Raw genomic sequence first — 9,925 nt, forward strand, 5'->3', positions numbered from 1 at the left:
AAATGATAGCAAGTACTCCGCGCTTTTTATTTAATGCTGTGATAATCAATACAAGGCTTACTTCGTTTGGCAACGGTTTTTTTTCCAAAAGACTTCCAATAAGTTTTATCACGAAGTGTGACGATCGCATGGGAAGCTGAGATACATGCTGGAGCCCGCTTCAATGGTTTTTTGAAGAACGATATACCCTGCCAGTAGTATCAGCTGTTTTATCGTCAACCAAAGCGCGATTTATGACTGATATCTGTCGACTGTCTAGACGTGTGCTAATCTAACTGTCGTTTAGACGTGTACAATGACACAACACGCGAGACGTGCGCCCGCGTTCCCGGTTGCCAAGCTTCCAGTGCGGTATTCCCCAATCCCTCGCCCTAGATCGTCTCGTTCGGCGTGGAGCTATCGAAACATATTAAAAAAGAGATAAGCTCAGAGCCATTAGACAAATCTGGGCGATGCAGTTGGCAGCGAGTCGTTTTTAAGTGCCTGTGCCATTGGGACTCGACTCCTTGTCGACTATGGACTCGACTCCTGGTCGACTCGATGGACTCGACTCCTGGTCGACTCGATGGACTCGATGGACTCGACTCCTGGTCGACTCGATGGACTCGACTCCTGGTCGACTCGATGGACTCGACTCCTGGTCGCCTCGATGTGAGTGAGTTAGGTTTGTTGACTCTCGCCTTTATTGGGCCGAGGGTTCTTTTCCAGCCCTTTTCTCTCCACAAAAAAAGCTAACACATTCAAACCTTAAGCTGTGTTCCGTGGTGTGACACAGGCGTGTACACAGGGTCCAAAAGGTTGATCATTTCATTTGAAGGAATCGTCAAATACTATGCTTTTTCCATAGGATACCTATGACTGCGCATTCCCCCTCAGCCAATCCGGGGTACGCGCCTGAAAAAGGCATTGGAAGGCGTTTGCCAAAGGTGCGTTCATATATGCCTTCGACTAGACCTTAGCGGCCGACCATATGACTTCTTAGGGAGGGACCCATAAACGCACCCATAAACGTCCATCACCCCCCCCCCCCCCCCCCCCCCTCAAGGTCGGCCACTTATTGTATTTGCTAGTGAATACTTGACTACGTACGTACCACGATGGATCGACCAATCACAGAGTCAGGGCCATACAGGGAAACCATGTGGTCGAAAAATGAGGTTCTTACGTTGCCATGGTAATCAGACCACACATTCCCAAGGTCACCCACGTGACTAGAGTAGAATGAAACAGGAGTCAAAACCTCGTTTGTCGCATAGGGGACAAAGACTCGTCTATGCGCGGTTGCCGGCGTTTTAATTGACCCCCTCAGTGCCACGTTAGTGGATCTGATGGTCGTAACACGGCAACACCCGAAGTGACCGGATATAGAGCATGTGACTTATTTACTTAGGTATTTTCAACTTCGTCCCCAGGGTCTCTTGGGAATTTTTGATATATCGTGTAATAAAGATTTCAGCTTACCTCAGTCATAAGCTTTTCAAAATTGAATATTTATCGAAAATAACGACGTATGTGTGTAAAGAAAAAGGGGGAGATCCAAGAAAATACATATTTATCCAGGGTTTTCTGGGTAATCTTAAATATATCACCAACTGACCAATCTTCGTAGCTAGACGCCTTGTTTTTTACTCAGTACAAAAGGAACCGCAAATTCCGAGAAATTTGCATACAATACATGCCCGTACCCAGGATTTTTCTTGGGGGGGGGGTGCGAAATCTGAAAAAGTGGACCTAACTTTTCCATGGGGGAAGTGGGAGGGAGGGAGTTCTCTAATAAAAATATAATCACCTTTTTTATGCCTTTGCAGTATCTCCACGGGACGTTAATTGTCGGATTTGGCTACATATCAGAATTGTCTAGCTTATGATTTTTAGTTTTGTCTACAAATAGCACGTCTATTGAGAACTAAAAGTGGACTTTCGGTCGTTGTGGGGGGGGGGGGGGGTGCGTTCGCACCCCCTGCACCCCTCGTGGGTACGGGCCTGCAATACCACTATCGGGCACAGCGTGACATAGAGGATCGCGTGACATAGAGGATCACAAAAACAAGAAACGACGTAAGAGAATAATTAAAAAGGGCATTTCAAGGGAATACATAACATTTACCACATTCTTTGTTGATTTACCACATATTTACCGGTCTCTTTTTCGTGGTCCGGCGTGTGTTTTGCCGTATGGATTGAAATGTCCTTTAGCACTTTGGCACCCTGTATGTGACACGTGACACATTGACATAAGGTTGGGGCTATAAGTATGCACCGCTAACATAGACAGCCTCCCTCGCAGTGAGGGACGCCTGCCTGAAAACGCTGCGAAGCATTCTGCAAACCTTCCCTTCCCAGCCCACTCTTCCTGGTCCTAGTGGCGTACAACAAACACGCTCCCCCTCCCCCCCCCCCCCCACATACTCTTCGACACTCACCCTTGGTAATAATGTCTCCAGACTTGTGGATGTGGAACCCATGCACGGTTAAGGGGGGCACTCCTCGCAGGCGAACGTTGATAAATGTCGCCTGACCCATTGCCTGAAATAAATACAAATTTAGAACTCTAAAAGCGGGGATTTGAAAAGTGTCCATCTACTTTATAAAAGTGTCCGTGAGCGGCTGGACATAACTGTACGTGTATTAAAACCCAAGAGAGTATGGTCTGGTTTTAGCTCTTTTGTAGCTAACACAATTTAAATGAAATCATAATTCAAAACTCCTTACATGAATATGTATAGTCAATAATAGGATGTCAAATGGTCCTTGGTGAGTCCTCGCGAGATAAAACAACCAGCATGTTTTTTGAGCGAGAAAATTACTTTGAAACTGGCCATCCCGACTATAGGCAAACCCTAAATTGCTTGAACAACTTAATGTCTACAAAGACCGTCTATCAGCCCAGTATTCCGCAAGGTTTTTTAAGAGAGAGTAAAAAAAAAATTAGCAGAGCAAGGTTTCGATCCTCGGACCTCTGGGTTATGGGCCCAGCACGCTTCCACTGCGCCACTCTGCTTTCCACAAGGATAACTCACAATAGTAGGCAATATTTATATTCATAAAACATGATGAAACCATTGAACGCTGTTGCATCATCCTCACCTGTCGTCATTCGTCACGGTCAGTAATGCGTGACCAACCGTGACGAAATCACTGATAAGTGATATCGATGTAGAGAAATGGATGAAATTCAAATCGGGGTATATTCTATTAAAACACATACAAAAACAACATAAAAGGCTACGAAGGTGAATCCATAAATAATTTCACCTTACATTTAATGATTTATTTGCCCGTTCACTTTGCATTCCCTAAGATACATACACAGTTTACATTTTACCGGATACTCAATTAAAACTCTAACCACACAAAAATAACTGCACGAAAATACGCTTTCGAACGCTTACAGCAACACGCTAACTAGAGTCCTGTCAGCCGTAATTTTGTCATCCTAGCAAAACAGAGCACAATACCAAATGCGAGAAAGCATTCAATTTCAACGACTGACAGGGGACGTAAAAGAACCACTGGGGACGCAATAAACCGTTTGGCATTGTCCGACCCCCAGTGAGAGTGCTTACAATACATTCAAGTGGGTACTCGATTTGGAGCCTAGCTCTGTTGTGCCTTCCGCACCAGTATAACTGATGGAAATTCAGTAAATAAATAAAATAAATAAAGTTTGCTAAATGAAGCATAAAACTTTGTTTTCATTGTTTCCATACAGTTGTTTTAAGATTTCATAACATAATTCGTCTTCCAATATTTAATGAAAACAATAACGTGGCTGAACAAGGCTCTTTAAAGCATCGCATTCACACATAACTTACCCTCTGAGTCAGGGTCACGTGACCTGAGATGGGTAATGTTTTGTGAGTCGGCGGCTTTCGATTGGGCTCAACCACACATTTCACCTTTAAACAGCCTTCACAGTAATCCCCTTCACAAGAAATATGCAAAGTATAAGTAAATTTTTTTTTCTGACTTTCCCTGATGTTAAGAATTGTCGCCAAACAAGAAATTTAGTTTCACCATGAGAGAGAATTTCTAGCGTGTAATCATTACACTAGAACAAGGTATGGGCCTTATCTAATCGTCGTTTTGTCATGTGGATGTGTTGGGAGAGGCACTATTCTTTTGACTAAAAGAAGCAGCGGATCCATTTTGCTCTTCTCTGAGCCCTTATTATTTGGCTGAGATACACAGGGGTTACAGAACTAGGTGCGCCCCTTCCAGTTTTTAACTTTTTATTACCTAGTTGACATGTGACTGTTGTTATGGTAACAGCAGCAGCAAAGAGCAGGAGTAGCTGTCGCGGCATCTAGACGAGAACACGTAAGAATCACTTTGAGCGGTCACCTTCTTGGGAAAGCTAATTCAAAGGCGGATACGGGGTATGTTTAGGATATCATACCCTCACCCTGTACAATACACCAAAAATTGGAAATCGACTCTGCCAAATTTTCGTCTTTAATAAGACTTCTTCAGGGCAGACTGCCTGAAGACTGACTGTTCAGTCTACCCTGAAGAAGTCTTATTAAAGACGAAAATTTGGCAGAGTCGATTTCCAGTTTTTGGTGTATTGTATTCATTGTTCTGGTACGAGATCGCGACAGTTTGGGCTTTTTGATCCCACCCTGTACAATATATACATACTAACATGTCTCTTTGTTTTGCATAAAATTAAAAATAAAGTTTCGAACTTTAGCGGTCCATTAGACGCTCTTTTAAAATAGTGTATACTTATTTGAAATAATAAATCAGATCCAAGCTCTAAGACTAAATCACTGCACTAAAATATTAGGGTCCCATTCCGAGGAGAATCTTTGTTTCTGTGATCGAGTTATATAATCATCTAAAAGCTTTGGTCCGGAGGGAAGGCTTCTTACCTTAATTCTTACCTTGAATGGGAAGATTGGTATTTTCAAGATCTCGAAATCAGGTACAGCAAGCAACAACTAAGTGTTTCTTGTTTAGTGTATGGACCGCTGATGGCAAACACTTATTTCAACTAGATACAGAGGTTATATTGGTCACATGAGGTAAAACGTTCAGAAAAACAGATTTCATTACAAGGCCATGGGTCAACCAATTGCACGTCATTCACAACTTGAGAAGGCTACAAGTCTCCACGTGCGGAAATTTAAAAGGACGATAAAAATTTTCTCGGGTGACGCAGTAATTATGATAAACGAGATTTTAAGTGAAAGACGCGTATCCAGGATTTGCTGGTTGGGGGGGGGGGGGGGGGGGGGGAGCGTAGTAATGGTTAACAATATGGAATAAGTATAACATTTGGCAATCCTTCAATAAGAGGTTACCCACTATTTGGCGAGTGTTTTTATGGCGCCCAAGTTATGCGCCTGGAGGAGGATAAATGGCCTTTCTTTTACTGGTTGCACCCTTATTCATCAAATAGATAACAGGTAGCACAAGGTTAGTTACAGTGGATCTATTATAAATGTACCGCATTGATTCGAATAGGCGTTCTCCTTTAAATACCCCCCCTCCCCAATAAGCGCCCCCCCCCCCCCCCCCCCTTCGTCCTGGGTTTGGAATAAGCACCCTCTCCCCTCCCCCTTAAAAATGTCCCAATAAATTAAAGCACCGCATTGAAATTCTCACATTACAAAGGCGTTGATTTAAAAACAATAAAATCCCCACCATGAATGTACTGTATTAAGTCAAACAACATTTTTACTGTAGTTTAATTTTATCGCAAATAAAGTTTAGTTCGCAATCCACCCTCCCTATTAGCACCCCTTCCCCCAAAGAGCCGATAAATTGAATAGCCGCCCCGGCGCTTTTTCGAATCATTACAGTATATAATTGTGTGGGGAATAAGTCAGTAAACAAAACTACAGAGCTTTTAGTGTTTGTGTCTTCCTTTCTATCAACCTGTAAATAGACCGCAAATCCCTGCTACTCTGTGTACATGATACCTTCGTTTTCATTGCCAGTAAACAGCAAATATAGAGAGCACAATCCTCGGAAACCCATGGGTTCGCAAGTCAGAAAAAAACAGTGTTCCCGAGGAGATACATATAAAGGATAAACGTCACAAGCATGTAGTGTGTTGACAGCTTTCATTCCAGAAATCTTCCTCGCTCTTCTCCGGTAAGAGAATTGCACCGAATCAATAGAAGTAAATCTGTAACTGAAAAGCCCATTTAAATAAAATCCAAGTAGGACGCCAATCTTTTTCATGTAGCATATATTATACATGGCGATGTATATATGAATAAAATAAGAATAATTCTGTTCACATTTTAACTGTTGGTTTCACTGTTGTAGGCAAAACCTGCTTGGTTTGCTCCTCAAGTTTGAAGTGAGTATAAGTCATTATCCCGGCGAGCGTGATGGCCACGCCCATCATCTGGTTCATCTTTAGCGGGTCATGGAAGATGAAGTAGCCACCTAGTAGTGTGATACAGAACTTCAAGTGACCCACCATGTTGTATCTGATCGAGAGGGTTAAGAAAATGCGCACATAAATAGGACAACTAAAACCTATGGAGACATGGTCAACATTGCTGGCGAGATGCTGGCCAAATAATGCAAGCTCTGTTTGTATACCATGTTGGGGGGTGGGCTGAGGCAAACAAGACTGTACCAGCAATGCTGGCTGATGTTGGCACTGTTTGCACAGATCAAAATCACATAGATGGACATGGACTGTGCTCAATATATTTTTCCAACAGATGCAGACGTCCTATAAATAAGCCATGTGTAGTTTTTACAGTAAAGCGCCATTCACCTCTTCTACCAGTTTTTGTTCTAGCAGGCCTCGAAATATTGGGGAGGGGGGGGGGAGAAACGTTAAGAAAATATTAAGGGGCACAGCCTTGCCCTTCTGGTCATTTCCTTATATTTTTTTCAAAATATTGGGGGGGGGGGGGCACGTGCCCCCAGTGCTCCACCCCCCTGCCTCAGCTCTGTCTAGAGCACATGTTAGTACAATAATACCCCCAGGGACACCGCAGCCAGCTAACCAACTCTCAATTTCAGTTGTTCTGAAATGTTTTGTTTTCTAACTTGTGAAGGCAGAGGTTCACTGGGGCTGGGGTATGTAAGCAGGTCAATGGAACCAACCCAGTGTTCCTCTCTGGCTCCAAAGGATGCCCAGTGTTAAAAAATAAAACTGTTTCAATAACCCCAAAAGAGAGCCAGCTAGATTGGGCAGGGGACATTGCCCAACACTAAGCTTAAGTAAGCTTAAGGATACGTCACAGGGGAGGTGTTTCCAATAATCCAATAGATGGAGAGGTTGACACTGAATGCAACAGCTCCTGATGCTAGTACTGCAAGCTAGAGATCACAACAAAATCACAAACAGGATATTGCAAAACACCAAGGATTCTTTCTGCTTCTCTTTATCTAAAAGTTCATTATTGTTAGAATGTTGTGATACGCTCCAATATCTATAGAGCCAAAATTTTCAAATAAGCTTTAAAAGCATAAGTGACATGTCTCCAAGAGAACAAGTAATTCAACATAAAACGGATACCAGATGTCATTTTTTATGTAGAGACAAGAAGGGGCAAAAAAATACCTAAATGCCAAAAACTGGAACAAAAATTGAAGTAAGCTCCCTCTCTGATGAAGCCCCCCCCCCATTTGTAATAAGCACCCCTCCCTCTCACAGACAAAAAAGAAAACAGTCCCCAGTCCCCATACATGTTCTATAGGGCTCTGCTATCGAAGCAAACTTACAACTGCTTCAAGTGGCCAAGATGAGAAGACTCCTCCATGACCTGTGATTGGCTCAAACATGGGCACCACACAACCCAGAAGAATGGCAGACAAGGGAGCCTGGGCCATATAAAAAAAACACTGGTTAGTGAAACCAACTGGCTCTTCAATAGAAAATACAAAACTGTTATCTTATCTATGTTATATTGTAAAAGTATAAAAAGAAGGAATTATTACAAACCTGATAGTAAAGAAGCTGCATCGAATTAACTTGGAATTCCTTTTGCTTGGCTCCAACCCACTAAAACAAGCAAACAAAAAATATAATATTGTTTATAATTTCTTGATAGGCTTTCTTGCCATGGAGGTTTTCACAAAGCAATGGACTTCAACTGTACATTTGGATGGTATGCAATCTATACCAATCATATCACATATCCTACATTAAATCACAAAATATAGCAAAGATTGCTAAAGCTTTCATAAATATCTGATTCATAATAAATAAAGTGTCTTGTTTACAGATGTCGCACTAAACGCCAAATAATGCTTGAATTTCCCATTAAATGGACACAAATGATAGCAACAACCACAGAAACTTACAACTTGATAAAGAGAAGTAACAAGAACACCGAGGCTAGCATAGACCGTGCCCTGTATATTGAACCTGACATCATAGTAAGAGTTCAAAAACACACCCAGTGTGATAGGGATCTGAAAGTAGAAATAGTGTTTATTTCATTATTACTGATTGCATTATTATTTCACATTTTGCTTTTATGTTATATATTTGCAATTTAGGAAATGATTTCCTTGTTTCTTGGAAACCATTTATTTTAGCTTGGAAATTTTTTTGCATGATTCTTGGAAACCGTTTATTCTCGACAGCAAAATAAATTTTATTCATAAGGGATAGCACAAAGGGCGTGGTCAAAAACAATTCTTACCCCTAAGAGATAGCACATTGGGTGTGGTCAAAGGAATTTTTAACCCTTTGAGCATTAAAAACAATGCCTGTTTTAATTGGCTGACGGATCCTGTATTCTATGTCACTGACAATAAAGCTGGAAGTATCAACCGATCAGTTGACTTGTGGTTAATTGTAAAATACATTTCGAGTGGTTGGGCCACCATTAAGCATGAGATACCCTAAAATTCGGAAAAATCCTCTTCCCCGGGGTGTGAAAACCCCTAAAAGATAGCCGAATCAGAAACATCCTCAAACACCCCCTAAGAGACAGAAGTTTGTAAGAATTTTATACCCTTAAAGATAGGACGAGCTACCCTGTCTACTTTTTTGGAGAGAGGAGAGCCCCCCCCCCCCCCAGGAATCATTCCCTCACCCCTAACTCCCCACCGTCACTCCTGTTGAGAGAGGAGAGTCCCCCCCCCCCCCCGGGAATCATTCCCTCACCCCTAACTCCCCACCGTCACTCCTGTTGAGAGAGGGGTGTCCCATCAGAAATCTATTTGTTAATAACAACATTCTTATTAATACAAATAAGAGCTTAAGAGCTAAAGCCACCCCCTGGCAACACCCTTGTTTCGGATCTTAGTAAATGATAATGTAGTGAACTTACAACAGTCAGTTTAATCTTGGTGGAGTAGGCTTTTCTGTAGAACAACGTATGAATACCAATGATCACAGGCGTAGTAAGTGCTTTGCACAGTTGGTAGGTACCGACAGTGTTACTCTGAAGACTGAGATTCGTGAACACAACAAACCCGCAGAACGTCAAGGACAGGGGGATCATCTTGAGAAAAGGTAATTTCCTTGGACGAAACACTTTAAAAAAGGCACATGTCTGTAGCCCGGCAAAAGTGACGATAAAATGAATGCAAGTCAGAGTCATGTTCGGAAACCCGTAATGGACGTAGATCCACTTGTTGAGGAACACGATGCATATAGAGGCACATAAATTGGCCGTTAATCCAAACGCCAATACGCTCGGATGCATTCTAGGAGTCTTTTACACAGCAAGGAAAGCAACACGTAGAACGAAAATTAGTGACGGGTGATAAATCATCTTTGACGAGGAGAACTTCTTGAGTCTTCCTTATCTCTCTATATATCCCCCTTCATTTTCTTTATCTAATGAACTACGGTGATTCGTCCTTTTTGTTTGAATTGTAAAAAAACAAAAGATGTCCCAAACCGGTTCTTTGTTCTGTTGTAATAAAATTGTCTTGTTTGCACCAGGCGTTTCTTTAACATTACACAGGAAGACCAGCGATCGTGAGTCACGCT

At 42.2% G+C, this 9,925-nt stretch overlaps 2 protein-coding genes across 4 annotated transcripts; both read right to left on the minus strand.

Annotated features, from left to right (window-relative positions):
- Positions 1 to 8: 8 nt before the first annotated feature.
- Positions 9 to 5,082, minus strand: LOC5515881 (superoxide dismutase [Cu-Zn]). Of its 3 annotated transcripts, none has more exons than XM_048728499.1 (7): positions 4,887 to 5,039; positions 4,240 to 4,306; positions 3,816 to 3,925; positions 2,424 to 2,526; positions 2,139 to 2,208; positions 1,094 to 1,211; positions 9 to 396 (listed from the first exon to the last, which is right to left on the minus strand). In XM_048728499.1, the coding sequence occupies exons 2-7, from the start codon at positions 4,304 to 4,306 to the stop codon at positions 283 to 285; spliced, it is 582 nt and encodes a 193-aa protein (XP_048584456.1). In that variant the 5' UTR covers positions 4,887 to 5,039; the 3' UTR covers positions 9 to 282. The 3 variants fall into 3 exon arrangements, with proteins under 3 accessions (XP_048584456.1, XP_048584458.1, XP_048584460.1); XM_048728501.1 differs by having other exon boundaries at positions 4,875 to 5,037; XM_048728503.1 differs by lacking the exon at positions 1,094 to 1,211 and having other exon boundaries at positions 4,887 to 5,082.
- Positions 5,083 to 5,664: 582 nt separating this feature from the next.
- Positions 5,665 to 9,880, minus strand: LOC5515880 (solute carrier family 35 member E3). Its single transcript, XM_001635931.3, has 6 exons — positions 9,258 to 9,880; positions 8,281 to 8,391; positions 7,919 to 7,978; positions 7,699 to 7,797; positions 7,211 to 7,293; positions 5,665 to 6,446 (listed from the first exon to the last, which is right to left on the minus strand). The coding sequence occupies exons 1-6, from the start codon at positions 9,633 to 9,635 to the stop codon at positions 6,248 to 6,250; spliced, it is 930 nt and encodes a 309-aa protein (XP_001635981.1). The 5' UTR covers positions 9,636 to 9,880; the 3' UTR covers positions 5,665 to 6,247.
- Positions 9,881 to 9,925: the final 45 nt, after the last annotated feature.

This window comes from Nematostella vectensis, chromosome 1 (genome assembly GCF_932526225.1).
Source record: "Nematostella vectensis chromosome 1, jaNemVect1.1, whole genome shotgun sequence".
Classification (NCBI taxonomy): Eukaryota; Metazoa; Cnidaria; class Anthozoa; order Actiniaria; family Edwardsiidae; genus Nematostella; species Nematostella vectensis.

Coding starts and splice junctions, on each gene's coding strand:
- LOC5515881 (XM_048728499.1), bottom strand. CDS start 4,306: ATGCCGCGACAGCTACTCCTGCTCTTTGCTGCTGCTGTTACCATAACA. Junction 2,209..2,423: donor TGGAGACATTATTACCAAGG/GTGAGTGTCGAA, acceptor TGTCACATACAG/GGTGCCAAAGTGCTAAAGGA. Junction 397..1,093: donor TGATTGGTCGATCCATCGTG/GTACGTACGTAG, acceptor ATGTTTCGATAG/CTCCACGCCGAACGAGACGA.
- LOC5515880 (XM_001635931.3), bottom strand. CDS start 9,635: ATGCATCCGAGCGTATTGGCGTTTGGATTAACGGCCAATTTATGTGCC. Junction 7,979..8,280: donor TTACTTCTCTTTATCAAGTT/GTAAGTTTCTGT, acceptor TGCTTGTTTTAG/TGGGTTGGAGCCAAGCAAAA. Junction 7,294..7,698: donor CTTGGCCACTTGAAGCAGTT/GTAAGTTTGCTT, acceptor TGTGATCTCTAG/CTTGCAGTACTAGCATCAGG.